Source organism: Haemaphysalis longicornis, unplaced genomic scaffold (assembly GCF_048455015.1).
Source record: "Haemaphysalis longicornis isolate Haplotype H1 unplaced genomic scaffold, Haemaphysalis longicornis Haplotype H1 scaffold_20, whole genome shotgun sequence".
NCBI lineage: Eukaryota > Metazoa > Arthropoda > Arachnida > Ixodida > Ixodidae > Haemaphysalis > Haemaphysalis longicornis.
Genome location: NW_027526296.1, coordinates 4,342,707 through 4,368,836, shown reverse-complemented (window position 1 = coordinate 4,368,836; position 26,130 = coordinate 4,342,707). Strand labels below are relative to the sequence as shown.

Genomic DNA, 26,130 nt, shown 5'->3' with positions numbered 1-26,130 from the left:
GATCCGCTCGCCATGATGGTTGTTAATGGCGGGATTGGTTTTAGCTTCGTAAATAGGTCACCACTGAGCTCCCTCTATAGGGCACCCTTGAATAATTTCTCTGGTGGCGTGTTGATTTAGAAAAATGATTTGGATGGCCTGCTGACGCCGTTATGCCCTAATAGTGTTCGGTTTCATGACTCACGGAGGGTCTGCTGCGCACACTCGCGTGCGAGGGGAGACGAAGAGGGGTGAGCGCGAGTGGTGAAAGGTGCATAGTGAGCATGAGGGTGAGTGAGTGCGACTGGTGAGCGTGAGGGTGAGTGAGTGCGTGAGAAAAAATAATTTTTTTGTGTGAGTGTGAGTGAGTGACGCCCAGTTTTGCCAAGGCTGCGTGCTTATTTCTTCACGGGTGTCTTTTTTTCGCTGGTAACATGTGCTGAACAACTACATGAGTACATGTGCTGAACAACTATTCCACACTTAAACCCTTGAAACCCTTGGTTCAGGATTAGCACCAGACGTGTCTATTTGCGAGGAAGCTGTGACAGGTTTTACGTGGGGCACTCAGAAATGGTAACAACAGGAAGCTAACCTGTCCTTGATGGTTCAAAAAACTTGTTGCTGGGCAGATTGGTGGGCACTTCAAGGCACGACTTTAGCACTAATAAAGGCAAATACACAATCTCTTGTCCTGCCCTCTCTCATGTGTTTGTTGTTTGTAGTGCTAAAATTAAGTCATCCTTGATCACTTGGCTGAAAATTTTACCCAACAGCAATTAAATTCATGACATTCTTCCATTGAGGTTTTAATTCTTATTTTCATACGACGCAACCCTTCCTATTATTTAAAACGCGCTGTAATGTTGCTCCTGGCACATTACTGCCAGCTTGCTGTTTCAGCTTGGTACCTTCCATACAAACTTCTATTAACTCTTTTCCGGCCCCTTCCAGAACATGTTGGAATGTGTGAGAACACGGCTTGGTCCACATCAATGCTTGGCTTAATTCCATGCCGAAAATTTTCATCTGGAATTCCAAGTGACAAACTGGCAAACCAGAATATTTCTGCACATTCACAAAAAAAAAAGAGAAAAACCTATTCCTTTTCCTCTATCCTGCTCCAACACAGATTATTGTCTAAGCTGCCCATCGATGATAACAAAAATGTTGACCACAGAACTAAGTCGGCAGGCAAGGTGCCCGTGGATGAAAGTACATGCATGCGCAAGCGCCTAGCAACAAATGGGCAGCAGCAAAGATGCGGCAATTCATTTCAGTTACCACCAGCATAGAAGGTGATTTTAGAAGCTGACAGAACCCCATGCACACCAGAAGCTGGGAGTGCTTGAACATGACCAAAAATAAAGGAAGTGAAATTTATCAAAATGTAGCGAAAAGACTGCATGGCTGAGAGAAAAAAGAAAGACAGAAGAAGAACTGCATAGCACTGGCTTGTCAAAAAATGAGGCAAAAAAAAAAAAAAAAACTTCAAACAGAGATAGTATTAAAGGAGCCATGAAGACACAATACAAGTTGGGTTTATTAGAAAGACTGCTTAGTCCTGATTACAATGATACCAATATCATCGCAATCTTCGAACAAATAACGGAGATATTAAAGAAAACTTGTGAAGCAGTCGCGACCCCCTAGCCAATTTCCCGCAACTTTTCTATGACGTCACGAAACCTTGTTTGTGCGATTGGCGGCTGCCTAACTGACCTGTCGCAACGACACATGACTGGACGTCTGTAATGGGGCCTCTAGTTCCATTTGACTGCATCACTTCAATGCTAACGTGCACTTAACGCACTGCGGCGCAAAATTTGAAAGTTTTTAAATACTTCTTGCTTTTTTTTTCGTTAAAAAAAACATCTTTTGTGGCTGTAATGGAGCTGAGTGAGATACTGAATCCTAGTTCTTTCAAATTAAAGGAAGTTGTATTTTCTCTTCATGGCTCCTTTAAGAATTAAGTAAGTCAGAATTGTGAGGAGTAAGCTACACATGACAACAGAAGCGCAGAAAACATGGACAGACATGGTTAGAATAGACATTTTGGAGAAATTTGTTCAGCGTTAACTGTGAAAAATAGCGTAGTAAGCACGAAGATGAGCTACACATAGAGATGAAACTGACTTACAACGAGACTTTAGTGCTGCTGAACCCAAGAATGCGGATTCGAAAAATGAAAGCGCCCATGTGTGTCGAGATTTTCGTGCACATCGAAGATCCCCAGGTAATAAAAGTTAATCTGGACTGATCCATACGGCAAGCCTGACAGCCGAGGTGCAGCTCTTTCATGTAAAACCACCAATAAAGTTTTATTTGCATTGACCACTCCGTTGTATTGGCTTCCTTCAATGACAAATGAGGAAAAGAAAGATACTTAAATTTAAAATGTTACCAAGGAGGAAGGTGAAACCAAGCTTTTAGGAGCGCATGAGCAGTTCGTGCGATAAACAATGCACCCTCAGCAAGACCATAATGCGGAGACTTTCTCGTCACTGCACGGCACATAACGCAACACCGCTGCTTATACCACCTCGGGGCGGGGGCTTTCCTATGTTCTCATGCCTTGTTTTTTGCAGTTTCTCATTCACTGACGCAGTATCTCATCCACCCTCGCTTTCCGCGCTATATACCCGTGTGTCAGCTACCACCTGACCAGAAAACAGCCCTGTTTTAATTTTTAGGCATCTATTTATTACCGCCACTGGCCGATATGCAGTAAGTTGTCGCCAGTAATCCAGTTCGATTTTGTAACCTCGTTCTCTCCCGCTTTCGTTCTCCAAAAATGGATCACAACAGCACACGCGAAAACTGATTACGCCTTTGATTTTTCGACCTTGGAAAAATACGAGGTTCCCAACAGGTGGAGGAAAGAGTCCTTACGTTGACGCTGCTCAGCCGCTCTTCCTCGTACTGCTGGATCGAGATTTCGTGCTCCGCACCGTTCACGTAGGCGGACAGGTCTTGTTTGCTGTTCTTCGGCGACTTCACTTGCGAGGGCTTTTCATCGGACTCCTCGTCTTTGGGCGGTGCGGCATCCGGAGAAAGGGCGCCGTCGATAGAGTCCTTGCTCGGGCTGTCGGGCTCGAATCGGAGCGGCAACAGCCTGCTGTCCAAGTGTATCACAACCTTGCTCGAAAGCCCACCCTGCAATGTCGCAAATGTAGCACTCAACGACAAGCAGCTTTTCAGTCGCCGTTCTGGACAACAGCTCAAACCAGTGGCGACATGGCTGTGACCTCAGCTGGTCACCAAAAATCGGGAACTATTGACTTGAGATTCCTGCGTTGCACGTAACGCAGAAAATTAAGGCATACTTATAAATGTTTACCTGCAAGCGGTCTTCTAGAGGCCAGTACGAATTGTAAGGGAGCTGTCCCTTGCTGGTTTTCCGAAGTGCCGCCAGTACAGCCTCCCTCGAACTCTCCTCGGCTATGGAGTACGACTCAAAATCCATTGTAACAGGGAAATTTCAGCCGCTGGCAAGAGCAGCAGTACAATCCAATGAGGACGACGCAGGGCGGGACGAGGTAGAACACTCCGGCAACTCCGGTACTGAAAAGCGGCGTTTGCCGCGGTGCATGGATGTTTTGACTTCAGGATGGATGGGCTTCGGCTCGGCTTGTGGCAGTTTCGGCTAGGACGCGTATTTTTGTAACAGGTTTGGCCTCACGTAATTGTTTAAAACCAGTGATAGTTTAAAAACCACTGAAACATAATACTTTAGGAATGTAATATTACTTCTTGTCATTACACCATAGAGTTTCTCACTAGCTTACCATTACACCACGTGATGCGAAGCAGAGTTACTCAACTCTGATGCGAAGTAGTTGGCGCCCATGGCGCCGGTGTATGAAACCTATGAAACCATAAACTTTGTAGCACCATCATTGGCGCCGTCGTGCCGGCCGTACAACTGATGTTTTCAAATCAAATTTTGTTAGTAACGTTGCCTAAAAAGAAAATGGCGTCACGGGGCCCGCCCGCTGCTGGTACTTCATCCAAATTCCAGTTGGCGCGTTGAGCAAACCGCGCTTTTCTAGGAGCTAGCGCTTGATGTCAGTCAAAAAGGAAGTGTATCAGTTACTAGCATGCTGTTTCCTGCTACAATTTCTTACAGCGACACTGCTATACTTCGAGCCCAATCTCTCATGACTGACATCGATGTACGCAAAAAAAAAATCTCGCCTCTCCTTGCACACCGGCCCGGCCCACCCTCAATCTGCTTCTCTCATCAAACGGGAAGTGCTTCTTTCTCCGCTGGAACGGGTCAAGGGTGCTTATTAAACCTCCTTGGAACGGGTTATAGTCCCCAGGAGAGGGTGTCTAATGGGACTATAGCTCTTTAACTGTTTTGCTAGCAGTAGTTGTAGCGAACCTTTACTGGTAAAGGAGGCCCACTGGTCACGATGGAGAGGTGATTGGGAGGGCTGTTCTGCTGGAGACTTGAGCCACGTATACACTTCGTTTGGAATTCATCTGCCTCTTCTGTGGTTGCCGCGTTTTACGGTTTTTAGCAGTGGTGCTCCGTAATGCTGTTTATTATTTATACTCAAGCCTGCAACTTCTCCACGTGGCCTGTCTTGGACTTTAAGAACTGGTGAAAGGGAAGCAGAGCCGTTTCCCACTAGAGTCCCACGTGGGACTCTGCAGGGGGAAACGCAGTGAGTGACACGACGAAGCTTTAAAAAAGACATGAACACGTCCCTTTTATTGCGTTGTCCAAGTAAACAGTGTACAAAAATAAATAAATAAGAGGCAGTGAGGAACAGTTAGTATAGTACACAGACAGATAGGTCCATCATCACAGTGTTGTCCGAAGAACAAACAAGCTGCTTGGCTATAATACTGATATCACAGGACTAGCTGCTACAACAGGACTAGCTGCAGGTGCAACAGGACTAGCTGCTCAGTCCACCTCCTCGACGGTGGGTCCGGCGGACTGCTGGTATTGGTGCGTTGGCTTGCCGCCTCCGGGCTGCTGGTGGAGCTTGGTCATGAGTGGCGCGCAGGCCTGCTGGAGCTCGCGCAGCCGGTGCTCGTACTCGTCCTTCTCGGCCAGGCCGTTGGCGTCGATCCAGGCGATGGCCTCCCGGCAGCGGGACAGCACCTGCTCCTTCTCGCTCGGGGAGAGCCGGTCGGCGGGGGCCTCCTCGGCGGCCTGCTTGCAGGCGTACACGTACGCCTCGAGGGCGTTGCGGGCGGCCACGCGCTCGCGCTGGGCGTCGTCCTCCTGCTTGAAGCGCTCGGCCTCGGCCAGCATGCGCTCGATCTCGGCGCGCGACAGCCGGCCCTTGTCGTTGGTGATGCGGATGCTCTCCTGGCGGCCCGTGCTCGAGTCGCGCGCGGACACCTGCAGGATGCCGTTGGCGTCCAGGTCGAAGGCGACCTCGATCTGCGGCACGCCCCGCGGCGCCGGCGGGATGCCCGTCAGGTTGAAGGTGCCCAGCAGGTGGTTGTCCCTGGTCAGCGCCCGCTCGCCCTCGAACACCTGGATGGTGACGGCCGGCTGGTTGTCCGCGTACGTGGTGAACGTCTTGGCCGTGCGGCACGGGATGCGCGAGTTGCGCTCCACCAGGCGCGTCATGACGCCGCCCGCGGTCTCGATGCCCAGCGAGAGCGGCGCCACGTCCACCAGCAGCACGTCGCGGATGGCGTCGCTCGTGTCGCCGCTCAGCACGGCCGCCTGCACGGCGGCGCCGTACGCCACGGCCTCGTCCGGGTTGATGCCCATCGAGAGCTCCTTGCCGCCGAAAAAGTCGCGCAGCAGCTTCTGCACCTTGGGGATGCGCGTCGAGCCGCCCACGAGCACCACGTCGTGGATCTGCGCCTTGTCCATCTTGGCGTCGCGCAGCGCGCGCTCCACGGGCTCCAGCGTGCTGCGGAACAGGTCCATGCACAGCTCCTCGAAGCGCGCGCGCGTGATCTTGCTGTAGAAGTCGACGCCCTCGAACAGCGCGTCGATCTCGAGGCTCGCCTCGGCCGAGCTGGAGAGCGTGCGCTTGGCGCGCTCGCACGCCGTGCGCAGCCGCCGCAGCGCGCGCGGGTTGGCGCGCAGGTCCTTGCGGTGCTTGCGCTGGAACTCGGCCACGAAGTGCTCCACCAGCCGGTTGTCGAAGTCCTCGCCGCCCAGGTGCGTGTCCCCCGCCGTGGCGCGCACCTCGAACATGGAGCCCTCGGCCACGGTGAGCACGGACACGTCGAAGGTGCCGCCGCCCAGGTCGAAGATGAGCACGTTCTTCTCGCCGCGCAGGTTCTTGTCCAGGCCGTAGGCCAGCGCGGCCGCCGTCGGCTCGTTGATGATGCGCAGCACGTTGAGGCCCGCGATGGCGCCGGCGTCCTTGGTGGCCTGCCGCTGCGAGTCGTTGAAGTAGGCCGGCACCGTGATGACCGCGTCGCGCACCGGGGCGCCCAGGTACGCCTCGGCCGTCTCCTTCATCTTGCCCAGCACCATGGCCGACACCTCCTCGGGGTTGAAGCGCTTGCGCTCGCCCTTGAACTCGACGGCGATCTTGGGCTTGCCCCCCTCGTTCTCCACCCGGAAGGGCCAGTGGCGCAGGTCGTCCTGGATCTTGGGGTCGTCGTAGCGGCGCCCGATCAGCCGCTTGGCGTCGAACACCGTGTTCTCGGGGTTCATGGCCGCCTGCGCCTTGGCCGCGTCGCCGATCAGCCGCTCCGTGTCGGTGAAGGCCACGTAGCTCGGGGTGGTGCGGTTGCCCTGGTCGTTGGCGATGATCTCCACGCGGCCGTGCTGGAAGACGCCCACGCACGAGTACGTGGTGCCCAGGTCGATGCCGATGGCCGGCGCGTCTGTCTTCATGCTCGGCATGATTCTTGGCTTGTTGCGGAGTTTGCTTTCGCTTCGCTCAGTGAGATGCTTCGCTTGTCAGCAATGCAATGTTTACCCCCACGCGGTCGCGGCGCGTCATTTATACGTTCGCGCGGTTTTCGAGAGCCGCCCAGAAACGTCTCGAGCGGCGTCCGCCAATCGCAGCAAGCGGCGCTCGTGACGTCATCCTGCCTGCGCTGCGATTGGTCGGCTGTGTTGGGGAAGCCACGAGAATGATCTCGCGTCGTCTGCTCGCGGCTCCGGAGGCGGCCGAATCGTATCTTGCTGCTTCGCTTATTACCAGGTGCGGAAGTAATATTGTAGCCCGTCAAAGAATTTTAAGGACCACTTTACGTAATATTTACACTCCCTTTACAGCCTTCCGCGTTTGCGGGCAGCCGCAGGTACGGAGGAAGGAGACGGACGGCGTCTGCCTCCTCGCTTCTCTCACTCTCACGTTCACCCAGTTTCGCCTCTCTCGAACCTTCTCGTGTGCTCTCGTCGACGGAAGCGGGCAATATAAAAGGGACGGAGCAGGCTGGCGTACACATTGTGCGGAATACCTCACTTGTGACAACGTCGAAGCAGCAACGTTTCTTTGCGGTCAGAATGGTTCGCCTGGTTGTGTACCCCATCTGCACCGATTACGCACCGTTCAAGGCCCTGGACCGTCTCGGCGAGCAGCTCTTCATGCCGCGTTGCGACGCCGGAATCTCCGTGGAGCGGGATAACGGCGGCTGCGTCTGCAACCGCCGGCGCGGCGCCTCGGCGCGCACGAAACTTCGCAAGCGCCGTAGTTCCGCCGACGACTCCGCGCTTTCTGCCGGCTCCCAGTTCGCGGTTACCTGCGACGTCCGAGGCTACGCGCCCGAAGAGGTCCAGGTGAAGACGGTGGGCAACGACGTCGTCATCAGCGGGCAGCGCGAGGAAGAGGGCGACGACGGCAGCTACCTCAAGGAGGAGTTCACGCGGCGCTTCACCCTGCCCGAGGGCGTGGACAGCGAGGCCGTCACCTGCACGCTCTTGGCGTCCGGAGTGCTGGCCATCGAAGCGCCCAAGGCGGCGCCTCCCAGCAAGAAGCTCCGGGTGGTTCCCATCTCCGTGGAGTCGGCGCCGTCGTCGCGAGCAGTCGCGGAAGAAGCGAAGGCAGCGCAGGAGAAGCCCGACAGCGAATCGAGCCAAGCAGCTCCGGCGTCGTGAACGACTAAAGCTCATCCTAGGTCATGTCTTGCGTTGCCATTAATCATTGCACCTAGTCATAAATGTCAATAAAAAGTCATCCCCCGCATGTCCAGTGCGCTGTCTTTATTAAAGTTGAACGTACATCTGCCGGAAGTGATGTCGTCTGCCCTGCGCAGACCGATTCCTTCTGCGTAAACTTCTGTTCACCTCTGCTCAACCGAAATGGGGAACGGGATAGTCGAGAAAGAAACTGGGATGCAGCTGAAATCTTCCTTTGGCTGTTCGTGTCTTGAGGTATGCCCTAGTGGCCTCCGAATTCCATTTTGTCCCCCCATGGAGGTCATGCATTTCTCTACTTTTGTACTACCGCCTCGGCGCCACACTCGCGCTCGCTCAGAAAAATAAAATTTTGCTCACTCACTCACGCTCACCAGTCTCACTCGCGCTCATCCGCACCTCTCGCAGTCACCACTCACGTTCACCACTCGTCGTCACCGCTCGCACGCAAGTGTGCGCAGCAGTCCCTCCAAATCACATTACTAAATCAAGTTAATAGGGACCGGGCGGCCGTTGTATGGCACCACCGTCGTTTCAGCGAACAGCGCCGCCCGTGGCGAACCGCTCGTCAGTGGAATGCCGGTGGCGGTCAGCGCAGCGTAGTTGTGCATGACTTTCTGTCGTTTTTCTGCGGTGCGGCTTGCAAAGCGAACGTAACCCCACGTGCATTTTTCAGATCGGTAAATCTTGAGTGTGGGTGTGACTTTTACAAGGTATGCCATGTGTGTTATTTACGCCCATACTCAGTATTTACAAATAGCAGACGACGCTCAATGCGCCAAGCTGGAAATGAAAGTTCGTTGCTTCATGCAATTTTTTCATGCCTGCATGCAGTTTTGCGAATCGAGGAGTTTATTCCCGCTAAATGCTCCCACAAAGCCGGTGTGTGCAACCGATCTAGGAATGCTGCGGCGAAGGCCTTTGGCAGTTGATGACGAAACGGCGCCGACGTCAGGCACAAGCGGAAGACAAAGTTGGAGGGTGTCTTCGAAGATTTACCTCAAAACAGAAATTGTGACGGATGACGCTTCCGTATCTTCATTACCTACGGCTGAAACGTGTCTAATTTCACAGAAATGCTCTTACTACAGTCATCGAGAATCCTTGATAGAATACATACCGCATGAGAGTACGCATGATAGTAGAATGTTATTGCTTGTCGTGGAGAAGCATTGCTTTAAAAGAATTGCAATAGTTTCTGGCTAGTTGGTAAATGGTTTTTCAAAAACCAATTCCTGCGTGAGTGAAGGACGCAAGACAGGAGGGTGCCCGAAACCTGTACTCAGCTTCACAACTGAATGCTGCTGTCGGTTTACAAGCTGCCACCTACGCTTGAAAAATCATGCACACCTCCGTCTAACGACGATGATGGTTTATCGCAAAGCTCTATCGTATGGGTTTCCTTGGTTGCCTTCTGGATTTAAACTTTGACTAGTTGAGCGTCGAATTTGACCAGCACGCAGTTCGGTCTTTTGGTCGCGTCTTTGACTTTGACCATTTCCCATTCGATTTCGCACGAAGAAAGCTTTGTGTTCAAACATCATAATCATTAGATGATTTTGCTGTTTAATTTTGAACTTCCATGCCCCCTCTCCAAATCTAAACTTTTTCCAGTGTGTCGGAAATGTGTCTGTGGTGGAGGACTCGGGCTCATGCACCCATATTTGAGGCAACTAATCGCGCGTTTTTGGTGTCTTCACCAGGCATTACACGATTTTTTAGGTACTCTGTAAAGAATACTTAAGTATTAAAAAACACGGGCTGACGTTAACACTTCCACATTTTTTAACTATCGGTGCCAGCCTTTATTCTACGCAGGGGGTAAAACGGGAAGAGGAGGAGGGATGGTTTTTAGCTTGGGCTGTTGAGTTGGGGAATAACTTTGGCTCTTGATAAAATGACCACCAGAAACGTTGGTTTTCCACTTCGGCTTTCAGGCTCCCATGCTGTCACAGTGTCGCTCACCAAAACCGAAGGTACAAAGCTCACGGTTACAGAAAGTGTAAACTATCGCAACATTTCTACGGCTACACGGTAATCCATCTCGTATGCAGGTGCCTTTCTATTTAAAGCACACGTATCGAGGTATCCCAGCGCTAAGGCTGGCGTGGAAACCGTAGTCATTGAAACCAGTGAAGATAATTTAAAGTGGTAGAAATGAATTATAATATTGCTAATAGTTTGATTCCTACTCAGATCGCGCGGAGCCAGGCGCAGAGCGCTGCAAAAGCACTCGTGTCAATGTAGCCCTTCCCCAACTTTACAAGCATCCAATAAGTTTGCGTAGCCGTGAGTGCATTTAAGAAGAAAATAATACTAATAATAGTAGTTTTATTCGTACTCAGAACGGGTGGAGCCAAGCGCACATATCGCTGCAAAAAGCGCTTATGCCATTGCAGCCGATACCCAACTTTAGACGCGTCCGACAAGTTTACGTAGTCATTACTGCATCTAAGAACCCAACACATCTGTTTAGACTTCGTTTAATCTCACATGTTTGCTCACCACGCCACCAAAACATACAAAGCACCGAAGCAAACACGACAAAAACAACGGGAGGCCGTGTAGTCCAATGCACCGGCTCATTCCACTGACGAGGGGAGCGCCGAGTGGTGGCGCCACCCGTCCAGCTGCCCGGTCCCTATATCATGGACACCATAGGAGGAATGCACCGACGACATATTCCAATAGCGGCTCCTGCGGCAAATAGCCAACAGCAAGAGTGCAAGCGCAAGAGTGGCGCTCGCCACGGTAAACCTCGCGGATCGCGTGAATAGGCCTCCTGCGCTGGAGTTGATGATGATGATGATTCCTATTGGTTTCCCCTTTGAAGCGGGGTGATGACATGTCATCTTACCAAAAAGGACTAATATAACCATGTATTACACTCTTGGTTTAATACTAGCGCTGCTTATGGCAGGCCCTAAGGCTTATTAGGCCCGAAATACTTTCTTTTCCCTGTTACAGGTGGTAACTGTCCTAGGCAATATTCCCCTCTCTGCTTTTCATCCACCAGCATTCTAATCTTCTTTTCGTCCCCTCGACAGCCTTGAAGTTAACTTCCTCACTGATACCCTTAAATCCTAGGGCTTCTGAAAGCCCAATATTCCCTTCATGTAGATTTGGATGGATACCCTCACATTCTAACACTATGTGCCGCATAGTTTCTGTTTCTTTTCCGCAGACCACACATACCCCATCATTTTGTGAATACTTCCCCACAAAACTCTTAGTTCGCAGGCACCCTGCTCTAGCCTCAAAAAGCAAAGCACTGCCCTGGGAATTATCGTAGAAATTTTCCTTTCTGATGTTCATCTTCTCAGCCCTGTACATCTCTAACGACGTTTTAGCTTCCATTTTTTCCCTCCATTTATTCGTTTCAATCTGCCTTGCCTCTTTTTTGGTTACCTTGGCTGTTTTGGATTCCCCACTGTTCTTTCCGTATTTCATCGTTAGCCGTCTAGTCTTCCTTAACCACTGCGTGTCCACGCTTTTCAAGTATAGGTACCTAAAAACCTTAGCTGCCCACCTTCGTTGATCCATTGCCCTCAACCTCATCTCAAAGCATATTTTACTCTGAGCTTCTCTAACTTCAAACGACGCCCAGCCCATATCTCCCTGAACTGCTTCGTTAGTTGTTTTTCCATGCGCGCCTAAGGCCAAACGTCCTACCGTTCTCTGGTTTACTTCAAGGCCTGATAGAACGTCTGATTTTAAGCAGAGTACAGCATTCGCAAACGTGAGGCCTGGAACCATTACTCCTTTCCACATTCCTCTTACTACTTCATATTTGTTATACCCCCACAGAGCTCTATGCTTCATTATAGCTGCGTTTCGCTTTCCCTTAACCTTAAGTTGCTCCTCGTGAATACTTAAGTAGTTATCCCCTTCGTTTATCCACACTCCCAAATATTTATATTCCTTCACTCTAGGTAATTCGCCTTGCTGGATAGACACTACGTCGGTGGTAGCGTCATTGAAAACCATTATTCCTGATTTTTCTGCACTGAAATTTAACCCGAGGTCAGTGGCTTCCTGGCCGCAAATATTTATTAGCCGCTGCATATCGGTTTGGTTATCAGCTAAAAGAACAATGTCGTCTGCGTATAACATTCCCGGAATATGCTGTTGTACCACTTCGCCTTGCAGCATATGAGTTAGGCTAAACCCTACTTGACTTTCTTCCAGTTTCTTTTCTAACCCTGCCATGTAAAGCATGAACAGTATTGGGCTCAAAGGGCATCCCTGTTTCAGTCCCCGATGGATGTTGACCTGCTGGGCGCATTTCTGTCCTTCCCAAGTAAGGTGCACTCTATTGTCTTTATAGATTGCTATAAGGAATGTACTAACTCGTCATCTAATCCCTGGAGTTTCAGCATTCTAGTTTTGGCGACATGCAGCGCCCCTAGCGGCCGACGCCTCTGGGTAGTACAAAAGCAGACGACCCTCGCCGCCCTCCATGTGTTTTCAATTACAAGCCAGAGTGAAAGTTGGTTGTGGCGCTTTGTGGCGTGTTTAAATGACTGCATACTGTATAAAATAGCCCTTAAACTAGTTGCAGAGGCTAAAGAAAATAATATCCGCTAAAAGAAGCCGATTTGTCGGCTTTATTTTGAGCGAGCTGTCGCGGTGGGCGTGGGACAGTATAGCCAGGTCGGGTGGTTTAACTGTTTGACGACAGTTACAGTTTTTTTCTTCTTGCGTGCGGCCGACAAAGGAAAGTTCACGAGTAGCATAAACACGGAACGCTGCTCATCCTATATCCTGAGGTAACTGCAAAACGTTGCTTCAGCGGGAGCATGCAAGCGAACGCAAGAATTGCGCAGCCGACTCAGCTGACACTGCTGGCCTGGCACCGCCTTTGAAACGAGTGGAAATTTTGTTTCGTATTTTCGCAAACCAAAGGATTCTTGCGTAACGTTTTACGCCGCACGATTAACGAACGGAAGGGTACATGTATACTAGCGAGTAGGTGGGGCAATACGCCAAATAAACAAATTAAGCGCTATTAAAAGACGCAAAACATGCACCAAATCACACGCCCGCTGCCTGCAGAGATGTTACTTCTATAAAATCACATAACACAGCCGCATACACGGCGCGGGGCCCCGAATATTTACACACGATCATCACTGACTGTGTTGGTTTTCTAGTGCAGGGGTCGTCGAATCTGAACGCCGACACGCCAGTTTTGACTTCAAATAGAGTTAGACAGCGAGACAAGAACAGAGAATTGGCGTCCTCCAGTTGAATTGCCCCCCCCCCCCCCCCCCCCCCCCATCTTCACACTTCGCCAGATTATTGTCAAATATTATTAGAAATTCGCTGAATTTTTTCTCTTTGCATTCAAAGCCCCCCTCCTCCTCCCCCCCCCCCCCCCCCCCCTCCGGATTTGCCGTCCAGCCCTCCGCCGTGTCGGCTGCATGGAACTCGGCCGTTACTGACCCTCATTCTAGGCTATTAAGTGTGAACTGGGAATGTATGTTGCAAGAGCGTAATTAAGTAAAGCGAGAGCAAACAAGGAAAGCGAGCGGCCTCTTAGTTCGCCCGACCACTTTGTTTTACGGCCACTAATTTCGGAATCGCAAAACAGATTTCACGCTTCTGACGGTCGCGGCATTTTGTCACTGAGACACGCAAGAAAACGGCAAGCTAACGCTGCACCATGTATTCGTAACGGCGACGCAAACGAGCACTGTTTAATGAAAGTGCACGCATAGTGTGCAGGTACGCAAAAGAGCGGCGCACCGCAGCAGGCGAGACTGCGGTCCGCCGGACTCGCTGGCTTTTTAAAGCGCGATCATCGCCGATTGCATCACTCTTCTTTTTTGATTGGCTGTTTTTGAGAAGTCTTTGTCACCTAGAGTATTAGTTTAACCTAGAAATTTCACTTAAAATTTCACTTCGTACGACCATCGATCGGTGAACCTGCGAGTAGCAGACGCCGTCACGGTCCCGGCACTTTCGTCGTCGCTGTAAACGTGTTTAGCGCCGCAAAGCTTTTTCCCCTAATGCCAAGTTGATCCCTGAAATATATCGGACGCGTCGGGGATGATCTGGTGACCACGTCGCAAAATAATCGGGAGCGTCGAGCTCATTTTGCTTCTGTCAACACGGGATCCTATGGGACCCGCGCAGCTTTGTACTACCCGGAAGTACTGCCCGGAAGCCGCTTGCGCAGCGCCCCCTGGGCAGCGCAGGAGGCCAACACCACGTGGTGTTGGCAGAGCGCGGTGCTAAGCACTCGCGACTCGCGAGTGGGGCCCACAAAATCCTCCCTGTTCTGTGGGCCCACCATTCGCGAGTGGTGAGAGGGGGGGGTGAGTGCACTCGTTAGTGAGCCTGTCGACCTATGCTCGTGTTACCGGGATGGTTCATCCGGGTAACAAGAGTTAACCAGATGAACCTGCTTTACGCACCAGATACTAATGCGCAAAGCAGAAAACATGCGTGTCATACATTTCAAATGTGACGCCGACCGAGGGAAAATCAAGCATCCATCCACTTCGTTGCTTTCCTTCTTGTTACTTTTGTTTTTGTGCGTAAAGCCTCTAAAGCTTTTTTTCCACTGATCAAGTTAGTGGAGAGAGAGAGAGAGTAAACTTTATTCAATTTGCCAGCTGTGTAGCTTAGTCGTCGGCCGTGAGCCCTTGGGCTCTGCAGCGTCCTCAGCCAGCTGGACGGCCCAGAGTTGATCTTCCGGGCTGGAGCTGAGCAGCACGGTCTCCCACTGCTCACTGTTAGTGATTGTGCGGCCATTTGTGATCGCCTGCGGACACTGCCATAGCATGTGCGCCAGGTCCGCTCGTTCCTGACATCTACGACACTGGGGGGAATAGCGCCCTGGGTATAACAATAGGTATACACTAGGGGATTTGGGTACGAGTGGGTCTGTAGCAGTCGCCAGACCACCGAAGTTAGTGGGAAAAAATTTAACATTTGTTATTGCCGATCATATTTGAAGAAATGAAGACGTTTTGTTAACATTTTTATTTAAACATGATAAATTATGTGTGACAGTAGAGCCGTATCGGAAACATGGCTTAAGGTAAAGTAGGCAGTCGCTATTTCTACGTACGATATTATTTGCTCTACTCGAACTACCGCCACCAGAAATGGAAGGTAGCCCTATTTATCAAGTCATGGCTCAGTGCAAAACAAGCAATGTAATGGGAAGTTCTGTAGCCCTGTCTTCAAGCACAGTAGTAGGCGTCGTATATCGAACCCCTAATTCCAGTATACCGATTGACACTATGTATGGTATTCTAAGCGCTTGTTAGCAGCAAACACAGGTTCGGCTATAATAAGCGGGGATTACTTGAAGACGATAACCTCTCAACCAACTATAATTACGGCAACTACATCCATCTTCATTGATCACGTTTTAAGATAATAGTGATAACGTTTTTGCAGGTGCCTATCAGTTGATTATTGCCGATCCTTCTCCAATATTTGCCTTGGATCCGCGCTAGACCAGCTACCTCCGACAAACCATTATTAACAAAGAAGCCAAGGGATTACTCAGGAAATGTGGGGTGTAATAAACAGCATGATTGGTAAATCTAAACAAAGTTTTCCTATACAGAGCTTCTGTCCACATCGTGGATAACTTCAACGCCTTAATTTTTTTTACAAGTATAGGACCGCAATTAGCCTCCAGAATCTTCGATATTTCGTGTGAAGAGAATTAACGTTGCTCAAATCGAAAACTTATATGTTGTCACGTAGCAAAAAAAAAATAATAATAATAATAATAATTGGATCCAATCCGCGCTGTGAAGGTGAAAGGGAAAATGCAACGGGCATACTATTTTTTAAGCTAACAAGCCTAAAAAACAGTTTATGGAGGACATCTACGGGGGATGGTTCTTGTACAGCTTGATATTACCCTCTCCCGAGAGTGCTTAATACCTTGTGCAGGAACTGGAGCAAAGGACACCTGTTTGGACATGAATGTCTTTATTGGTGTTTGTGAATATTACAGTACAGCTGAAAGCTGTATGTATCATGGATGGCTTCAACAATAAAATGACTGTAATGAACGTAATTCTGCTTTGGTGTCAATGGGCAGCATGTGAGCATTGATAAGTGCTTCGCTGTTCTGTTGACAATTTTGTTACACAAAAACAGTCTATGTTCAGGCACTGTAGCAAGTCTTCATGAAAAAAAAAAAAAAAACACAGGAAAGAAACTCGGCAAAAAAGCTGCCAACACATCGACACTATGTTGGCACATTTCCGTGTACTTCAGTACCGTTATTGTCGCTGTATTTCTCCTCAAAATATGAACCAAATCTCCCAGCTTCACACCTTAGCCAGAAAGCAAACATGCATGTTTGTCAATGACACAATTAAGTGTTTCTACCAAACTTCCCTGGCTGAGCAAAAAGTCGTTGAGTAGCTCTACTTTCTCTGCAGAGTCTGTGGTGTAAAGTTCCTTTTCCAAACAAAACGTCAGGGTTTTTCGGCACGATACACAGAAAAATGCCATATAAGCAAGTGATACCTTCTAACACTACACTACAGTCCTGCAGGAAAGCCAAACCACCAAGTGATCTTTTTGCTTCTGCAGGGAAGCCGAGGAAAATCCTTTTTTTGCTGACACCAAAGCTCTGCTGGAAGGCCAAAAAGTGTGGCTTCTGTCACTGCTGATTTGCTGTGACAGGCATGTGAATGTATTGCAGTAAGGCATTTGTTGTGTAAAAGTCCTTCACACCAAGATATATGAGCCAGGGTGGCTGGGTAACAAAAATCTCGAGTGAGGTTACAACAAAATGTTTTATGAAAAGTGATAGAATACTGTTTGATATAAATTAACGTTTTTGTATGGTTTTGACTAGTTAAGTGGCCTGTTGAAAATCATTGGCTAAAACTAAACAAAAGCGATGTTTCATACAGCGCTGCAATCGTGTGAAATAGCAAAAGGATGGTTTCATGAAAAGCTGGCATGCTCCAAATGTGAACGTGTTTGTAGAGCACAACAATAGTAAAGGCATGGGAAAAAGGGAGAGCTTAGTTGAGTTACCACCAAGGTATTGGTAGACAGAATACTTACAAAAATTTAGAAATAGTTTGGGTACCCTAAACAATATGTGTAACTGCACTTGCCCTGGTTATAAGTTTATTAATACTGCGCTTAATGTACCCTACATAACACCATTGAAGAACGTTACGCCTGCATGGACACAGCAGCGTTTAAGGTATAAAACGCGGTTTTATTTGAACAGAGGTAAATAAGAGAATATTGCATAAGAAGTCCATTTATACTTAAATTAGAAAAAGCAGGGTTTTTAAAGTGAAGCTCGGAAGCATGCTAAATGAAAAGGACGAATGGTGAGTTTATGATGTTACTAATCACAAAGTTCAACCATCTTAAACAAACCCTTTCCATGGAGGGAGTGTGTGTAATCACAAGATTTTTTAGAGAAAACTTTGTGAATGCACTGCACACATATGTCAGAAGGTACACCCCAGCCGAGGACTGTGAGACAGCAGCGCTTGTTTCTGCTGTTTTGATGATGAAGGGCTGTTTGCTCAGGAACCACCCTCTCTTCTCGCTTTGGCCACCATCTTTCTCAGTCACTGCGTGCTGCTGAGGGAGCTAGCAAACATGCTGACCACCTATAGGCCGAGTTACCTCAGGCTCGCACAATTGCTAGAGAGGCTAAACAATGTTTTCAAGAACCCCAAGTGTGAGCTTTCACTTTGCTTGCAAAAAAAAAAATATATATATATATATATCTAGATAAGCCTTTGAGAACTGTCCCAAATCACAAAAATGAGTATTTTGAGCCCAAACTGGCCAGCTAGACCTAACAAGTCAAGTCACACGTTGAATGCCTTGCATAAAAATCAATAAATGAAAACCTACGATTTAAACCTTCTTAATACTCACCAGAGACTCACTGCATTGGCTTATTGCATGGCATTGTGTGGGTGGGCTACTGGTTTCCTCCGGTGGGGCCTGTTGGTTGCGTTAAGAGTGTACAGTCCTGCTGTCAAATTTTTTTGGAGACTTGCATTGCCCTGCAGTGCACAACCATGGATTCCTTGGAATTTATGTTGGTCATTGGAAATCCTAGTAAATCGTTACAAGCCACCGAAGCTGACTGGCAAGTGGGCATTTGTTCAGTGACCAGTGTTTAGTGGCACAGTAGGCAGGCTGCTAAAGAGGCCACAAAAAAAAATACAAGGTTCGTTCATTAAAAAGACTTCTTTGCTTCAATAACAAATGACATCAATTTTATGGCAAACTTCAAACATATATAGTTGATGTTACGGAAAATGTGTAAAGCGCAGCGGGAGCTCCATTGACACTTTCCAGCTATTTCTCTACGACATCACAGAATCTTGTTTGTGCGACTGACAGCCACCGACCTAATCCACCGCACAGAAACATTACTGGGCAGTTGCAGTGGGGCCTCCATTCCGTTTGATCATATCACTTGAGTGCTAACGTACGGTTAACACGCTGATAACTGCGTTTACAGTGCACGCCAATATTACGTCAATCCTGCCCATATTGCATCAATGTAGTCTGAAATTGAGACGTTTTTCGCCCATTTTTTTGGTTAAACTCACCCCATTGCCTATCAATTGACCTTTTCCTATCAATCACATTTGCAGCGTGCTCGCTGCTTATACCCATGGACACAAACAATCCGATGATGCTTTTAAGATTCTTTTTGACGTTGATTATTGAGCCTGCATAGAACCCATGGGTTTTCATATGCTGGAGTGCATGTATGCGTATTAGACACGATGGGCGGCCAAGTGTGTACCTTCCTATTACCGTCTGTACAGCCTCTTCTCTGACCCTATCGGCTGGGTGTCCTGAATTAAGTCCCTTTGCATGAAGGGACTCGGTAAAATCTGGCCAACATACCATATGCTTCCGGATATACAGCGAGACGTGAAAGTTATGCCAATGCAGCACCTATGGCATGTAGCGTCTAGCTAGCATATCAGGTCCTAATTTGTCGTAGCATCATGTATGTGCCAATGTGAGGAGCTGAATGCATGATGGAAACAACCCAGCCACGTTCTGGGCCATGGGATATAAGAGACTGCCACCGGTCTCACTTTTTCCAATCCTTTGTGTTGCAGTTGTATTTCTGCCACATTTTAGTGTATACTGAAATGGCTTACCACTACAGCTGTAATAATGTCTTCTAAAAAATCTTTGTAAGTGCTGAATAACATGCATTTAGGATGCAAGAGGCGCATGTTTAACAGACTTTTCTGCGCACAAAACGTATCAAGGGTGAAAAAGCTTAAGCCACAATTCAGTGCACCCGAAAATATATACAAAAAGTGCGACAAACTTCTTTGCTAATCTTCTTGAAGGGGAAAGTACTGTACTGGTGTCGTACGCGGTACATGTGTGGGGACACCAAAGATTACCTTTTCTAGCTTTGTAATGCGCACATGCGGCCAGTAAAAAAACACTTGCCGCGTCTAGCCTTCGTCGTAAGCACTGTACGCTCCGCCGTTCGTTTGGTACTGCTAAGATGCCATTTCGAGAACACACACCGCGATTTCAGGTCAACCATTGAAGCATTCTCAAACTGTTGATAACAGATGCCGCCGCGCCGACATGCCTCGGCAGGCTCACATAATTACGCTCGGACTGTGTTGCATGGGACGTGAGTTGTTTGAACGGGGCCACTCGGCTGCTCTATGTCGTCTAACGCAGGTGCCACCGGTGTAGTACATCAGGTAGACACAGGTCAGCATTACCCGAGAGCGGTTATTTTGCTGCCGTGGAAAGGCTGGCTTGGTCCCCGCACGATGCTTAAACACAAGCAACGTTCTACGACGAGTACTGTGAACGTGAGTGGTGACCAACGTTTTTAGATTAGGTCAGTTTGCAAACTGCGCCTCGAGAGGCGGCGCCATATTTCCGCCATTCCGAGAGGTGGCGCTGGCGTTGCGTTGAGATCTAGTTTGGGGAGCGAGGCTCGCCCCGGCCATGTGTTTACGCTGTGCTGTTGGCGCATCGCCTGTTCGTCACGTCTGTATTAACGTATTATCTCTGTGCTGTTATCGTGCATACATATTTTAGTGGATATCTGAAGTGTCGGTGCGGTTTGTTGACGTGCTGCGCGCCGGGCTGCCGTTCGGGGTATGCTTCGGAAGCGGCCAAGTCCGTGCAGCGGCATTTCTTCAAAGCGCCGAAGGGTCCTGACGGATTGAAGGCGTGGGAAAGCGCGATTCCGCGGAAAAACTTCAAGGTTACGCCGTAAACATACGTTTGTGACATTCACTGTGAGCCTTCAGACATCGTCAAGTGTTACGAACACGCCGTGAACGGTCAAACTGTAAGGATACCGTAAGGCAGGTGGACTCTGAGGGACCGCGCGGCGCCCCGTATTTTCCCTGACATACCTGAGCATCTGTCGCCACCAAAGACGTCAAAGTCATGCCGAAAACCACCCAAATGGATGAGGTTCCACCTATGTTGCGTCCTGCCAAAATGATGGGTATTTGCGCGAGGAAACTCGCGTAAGTGGCGCGAGTGGTGTAGAAATCGCCGATGTCAGCACGTACATTGGGAACTGAGCTGTGGTTCGCGGTTATGCAGGAATTCAGCAAATGTCCGACATTTCAATCAAAGAATGTGAAGGCTTCACCTACCCATGTTATCCTCTACAAGCTCGAAGATTGTGGGTGCAATTGTGCTGATTGAGAAGGGTGCAGTAGTCGAGCAAAACTTGTCGGTTGAAGTTAATTCAAGAGGTTTGCTTGTTACGCCGTGTAGCTACAGCGATAAAAATGGGAATATTCACCCTCAGCTGACAAGGGAGAAGAATTTAGAACATTTATTCGCTACATTGTTGCTAAAGATCAGCCCTTGGAACAAATGTTACCTGTTTCCAGACGTTTCATCCGCAACAACTGCCGTGAAAGGGCATGCAGTGCGTGTGGCACAACATATTCACGGTGCTGTCAGATCAGATCCCAACCCGGCGCGGTGGCTAAGGCGCCGTGCTGCTGGGCGGAAGGACTCGGGTTCGATTCCCGGCCACAGCGGCCGCTATTCTGATAGAGGCGGAAAGCGAAAACACCCGTGTGTTCGAGATTTCAGCGCATGTTAAAGATGCCCTGCGTGGTCAAAATTAATCCGGAGCCCTCCACTACGGCACGCCTCATCGCCTGTGAAGCGTCGGCGCGTTAAACCTCTTATAAATCAATCTGACTAGTCAAAACTGAGAAGTGTTGCCTATCTCAAGATTGCAAAAAGAAACGAGCAGGAAAAATCAACGCAGAAGACACCATAAGCGATGGCTCAGCGGAAAAACTACCAGGCTAAACGCTTTAAAAAATCGGCATATCAGGACTACAAGAAGATAAATGAAAGTTTCTGTGACCCTAACAGATAGTCCATCAATCAGATTTACGAATCAACAAAAAAGAATGGCAGTACGACAAACATTCTCATCCGCGAAAAAAACGTGTCAAAGAAATAAAAAAACACTGGTTTAATAATCTTTGTTAACAGCGAAGCTGTTTAACAAATCGTAATTTTTCGTGTCCGCAGTTAAAATACCAAGAATTTGCTGAGCGCGGGAACGTGAGCGCGTACGCGTCAGCACTTGGTTTCCAATCGGCTCAATTGATCAGTTTTGTTGGGGTTGTAAATATGTTCTTGTGAAAACGTACCTACTGCATTTTCTTACACAGCATAAATAAAAATGTCGAGGCGTCTTTTCTTGATTCCAAGTAGATGGCTGACTATTGTAGGCTTTCCCGCAGTTTCAGAAGTGTAAGACGTGTTCGGGTATGCTTTAAACATTATTGAGCTATAAGGGATCCCGTACTGGGGAAAAACTAAATGGAAAAATAAATAAATAGAACGGGAAGCAGCCGAAGACAAGCGGACTGTGCAGTGTTTGCCTTGCCTTTTTTTTCTTCTTAAGTACAGCTTGTTTCTCGTTATAATGTCGATGAAAATGTAAAGCTCTTGTCACTAAAGCGTAAGAGTAGAGCGAAGTTGGATTTCGCATGTCAAAGAAGAACATTAAAGGTGTGCGGTGGTCGTTCACCGCCTTTCCAAGCAAGGAGACGCGCCGAGACCGATCTCAACGCTACCGCAGCACCGGCCCGCGCCGCGGTGCTTGGAAGGCCGCGCTCTTTGCCAACTGACCTAATCTAAAAACGTTGGTGGTGACTGTGAGAGGTGAGGATGAGCGCGAGTGTGGCGCCGAGGCGGTAGTACAAAAGTAGAGAAATGCATGACCTCCATGGGGGGACAAAATGGAATTCGGAGGCCACTAGGGCATACCTCAAGACACGAACAGCCAAAGGAAGATTTCAGCTGCATCCCAGTTTCTTTCTCGACTATCCCGTTCCCCATTTCGGTTGAGCAGAGGTGAACAGAAGTTTACGCAGAAGGAATCGGTCTGCGCAGGGCAGACGACATCACTTCCGGCAGATGTACGTTCAACTTTAATAAAGACAGCGCACTGGACATGCGGGGGATGACTTTTTATTGACATTTATGACTAGGTGCAATGATTAATGGCAACGCAAGACATGACCTAGGATGAGCTTTAGTCGTTCACGACGCCGGAGCTGCTTGGCTCGATTCGCTGTCGGGCTTCTCCTGCGCTGCCTTCGCTTCTTCCGCGACTGCTCGCGACGACGGCGCCGACTCCACGGAGATGGGAACCACCCGGAGCTTCTTGCTGGGAGGCGCCGCCTTGGGCGCTTCGATGGCCAGCACTCCGGACGCCAAGAGCGTGCAGGTGACGGCCTCGCTGTCCACGCCCTCGGGCAGGGTGAAGCGCCGCGTGAACTCCTCCTTGAGGTAGCTGCCGTCGTCGCCCTCTTCCTCGCGCTGCCCGCTGATGACGACGTCGTTGCCCACCGTCTTCACCTGGACCTCTTCGGGCGCGTAGCCTCGGACGTCGCAGGTAACCGCGAACTGGGAGCCGGCAGAAAGCGCGGAGTCGTCGGCGGAACTACGGCGCTTGCGAAGTTTCGTGCGCGCCGAGGCGCCGCGCCGGCGGTTGCAGACGCAGCCGCCGTTATCCCGCTCCACGGAGATTCCGGCGTCGCAACGCGGCATGAAGAGCTGCTCGCCGAGACGGTCCAGGGCCTTGAACGGTGCGTAATCGGTGCAGATGGGGTACACAACCAGGCGAACCATTCTGACCGCAAAGAAACGTTGCTGCTTCGACGTTGTCACAAGTGAGGTATTCCGCACAATGTGTACGCCAGCCTGCTCCGTCCCTTTTATATTGCCCGCTTCCGTCGACGAGAGCACACGAGAAGGTTCGAGAGAGGCGAAACTGGGTGAACGTGAGAGTGAGAGAAGCGAGGAGGCAGACGCCGTCCGTCTCCTTCCTCCGTACCTGCGGCTGCCCGCAAACGCGGAAGGCTGTAAAGGGAGTGTAAATATTACGTAAAGTGGTCCTTAAAATTCTTTGACGGGCTACAATATTACTTCCGCACCTGGTAATAAGCGAAGCAGCAAGATACGATTCGGCCGCCTCCGGAGCCGCGAGCAGACGACGCGAGATCATTCTCGTGGCTTCCCCAACACAGCCGACCAATCGCAGCGCAGGCAGGATGACGTCACGAGCGCCGCTTGCTGCGATTGGCGGACGCCGCTCGAGACGTTTCTGGGCGGCTCTCGAAAACCGCGCGAACGTATAAATGACGCGCCGCGACCGCGTGGGGGTAAACATTGCATTGCTGACAAGCGAAGCATCTCACTGAGCGAAGCGAAAGCAAACTCCGCAACAAGCCAAGAATCATGCCGAGCATGAAGACAGACGCGCCGGCCATCGGCATCGACCTGGGCACCACGTACTCGTGCGTGGGCGTCTTCCAGCACGGCCGCGTGGAGATCATCGCCAACGACCAGGGCAACCGCACCACCCCGAGCTACGTGGCCTTCACCGACACGGAGCGGCTGATCGGCGACGCGGCCAAGGCGCAGGCGGCCATGAACCCCGAGAACACGGTGTTCGACGCCAAGCGGCTGATCGGGCGCCGCTACGACGACCCCAAGATCCAGGACGACCTGCGCCACTGGCCCTTCCGGGTGGAGAACGAGGGGGGCAAGCCCAAGATCGCCGTCGAGTTCAAGGGCGAGCGCAAGCGCTTCAACCCCGAGGAGGTGTCGGCCATGGTGCTGGGCAAGATGAAGGAGACGGCCGAGGCGTACCTGGGCGCCCCGGTGCGCGACGCGGTCATCACGGTGCCGGCCTACTTCAACGACTCGCAGCGGCAGGCCACCAAGGACGCCGGCGCCATCGCGGGCCTCAACGTGCTGCGCATCATCAACGAGCCGACGGCGGCCGCGCTGGCCTACGGCCTGGACAAGAACCTGCGCGGCGAGAAGAACGTGCTCATCTTCGACCTGGGCGGCGGCACCTTCGACGTGTCCGTGCTCACCGTGGCCGAGGGCTCCATGTTCGAGGTGCGCGCCACGGCGGGGGACACGCACCTGGGCGGCGAGGACTTCGACAACCGGCTGGTGGAGCACTTCGTGGCCGAGTTCCAGCGCAAGCACCGCAAGGACCTGCGCGCCAACCCGCGCGCGCTGCGGCGGCTGCGCACGGCGTGCGAGCGCGCCAAGCGCACGCTCTCCAGCTCGGCCGAGGCGAGCCTCGAGATCGACGCGCTGTTCGAGGGCGTCGACTTCTACAGCAAGATCACGCGCGCGCGCTTCGAGGAGCTGTGCATGGACCTGTTCCGCAGCACGCTGGAGCCCGTGGAGCGCGCGCTGCGCGACGCCAAGATGGACAAGGCGCAGATCCACGACGTGGTGCTCGTGGGCGGCTCGACGCGCATCCCCAAGGTGCAGAAGCTGCTGCGCGACTTTTTCGGCGGCAAGGAGCTCTCGATGGGCATCAACCCGGACGAGGCCGTGGCGTACGGCGCCGCCGTGCAGGCGGCCGTGCTGAGCGGCGACACGAGCGACGCCATCCGCGACGTGCTGCTGGTGGACGTGGCGCCGCTCTCGCTGGGCATCGAGACCGCGGGCGGCGTCATGACGCGCCTGGTGGAGCGCAACTCGCGCATCCCGTGCCGCACGGCCAAGACGTTCACCACGTACGCGGACAACCAGCCGGCCGTCACCATCCAGGTGTTCGAGGGCGAGCGGGCGCTGACCAGGGACAACCACCTGCTGGGCACCTTCAACCTGACGGGCATCCCGCCGGCGCCGCGGGGCGTGCCGCAGATCGAGGTCGCCTTCGACCTGGACGCCAACGGCATCCTGCAGGTGTCCGCGCGCGACTCGAGCACGGGCCGCCAGGAGAGCATCCGCATCACCAACGACAAGGGCCGGCTGTCGCGCGCCGAGATCGAGCGCATGCTGGCCGAGGCCGAGCGCTTCAAGCAGGAGGACGACGCCCAGCGCGAGCGCGTGGCCGCCCGCAACGCCCTCGAGGCGTACGTGTACGCCTGCAAGCAGGCCGCCGAGGAGGCCCCCGCCGACCGGCTCTCCCCGAGCGAGAAGGAGCAGGTGCTGTCCCGCTGCCGGGAGGCCATCGCCTGGATCGACGCCAACGGCCTGGCCGAGAAGGACGAGTACGAGCACCGGCTGCGCGAGCTCCAGCAGGCCTGCGCGCCACTCATGACCAAGCTCCACCAGCAGCCCGGAGGCGGCAAGCCAACGCACCAATACCAGCAGTCCGCCGGACCCACCGTCGAGGAGGTGGACTGAGCAGCTAGTCCTGTTGCACCTGCAGCTAGTCCTGTTGTAGCAGCTAGTCCTGTGATATCAGTATTATAGCCAAGCAGCTTGTTTGTTCTTCGGACAACACTGTGATGATGGACCTATCTGTCTGTGTACTATACTAACTGTTCCTCACTGCCTCTTATTTATTTATTTTTGTACACTGTTTACTTGGACAACGCAATAAAAGGGACGTGTTCATGTCTTTTTTAAAGCTTCGTCGTGTCACTCACTGCGTTTCCCCCTGCAGAGTCCCACGTGGGACTCTAGTGGGAAACGGCTCTGCTTCCCTTTCACCAGTGTTCTCTCAGGTTTTAAGACATTATAGGCTATGTGCATTAGTTTTTTTTTATTGCGAAAGTTTGCTCTGCAGCATAAAACGG

At 51.0% G+C, this 26,130-nt stretch overlaps 3 protein-coding genes and 2 pseudogenes across 4 annotated transcripts in view; 2 read left to right on the top strand and 3 right to left on the bottom strand.

The window, feature by feature from the left end:
• The window catches only part of Gle1 (Gle1 RNA export mediator), a 48,343-nt gene extending 44,746 nt beyond the window's left edge, over positions 1–3,597 (bottom strand). For both annotated transcript variants that reach the window (XM_077701064.1, XM_077701065.1), the window contains exons 1-2: positions 3,320–3,597; positions 2,872–3,135 (exon numbers count right to left, since the gene is read on the bottom strand). In XM_077701064.1, the coding sequence (XP_077557190.1) occupies positions 2,872–3,135; positions 3,320–3,445 (390 nt within the window). In that variant the 5' untranslated portion in view covers positions 3,446–3,597. The remainder of the gene's footprint in view (positions 1–2,871; positions 3,136–3,319) is intronic.
• A 1,097-nt stretch (positions 3,598–4,694) lies between these two features.
• Positions 4,695–7,099, bottom strand: LOC144172305 (heat shock protein 68 pseudogene; annotated as a pseudogene).
• A 173-nt stretch (positions 7,100–7,272) lies between these two features.
• Positions 7,273–8,099, top strand: LOC144172306 (uncharacterized). The gene has a single exon (XM_077701063.1). The coding sequence runs from the start codon at positions 7,427–7,429 to the stop codon at positions 8,015–8,017; it is 591 nt and encodes a 196-aa protein (XP_077557189.1). The 5' UTR covers positions 7,273–7,426; the 3' UTR covers positions 8,018–8,099.
• Positions 8,100–22,533: 14,434 nt separating this feature from the next.
• Positions 22,534–23,359, bottom strand: LOC144172304 (uncharacterized). The gene has a single exon (XM_077701062.1). It carries the CDS (start codon positions 23,204–23,206, stop codon positions 22,616–22,618), a length of 591 nt encoding a protein of 196 aa, XP_077557188.1. The 5' UTR covers positions 23,207–23,359; the 3' UTR covers positions 22,534–22,615.
• A 191-nt stretch (positions 23,360–23,550) lies between these two features.
• On the top strand, positions 23,551–25,938 carry LOC144172303 (heat shock protein 68 pseudogene; annotated as a pseudogene).
• The last annotated feature ends 192 nt before the right edge of the window (positions 25,939–26,130 follow it).

Excerpts from the sequence above, each read along its gene's own strand:
- LOC144172306 (XM_077701063.1), top strand. The coding sequence starts at position 7,427 with ATGGTTCGCCTGGTTGTGTACCCCATCTGCACCGATTACGCACCGTTC.
- LOC144172304 (XM_077701062.1), bottom strand. The coding sequence starts at position 23,206 with ATGGTTCGCCTGGTTGTGTACCCCATCTGCACCGATTACGCACCGTTC.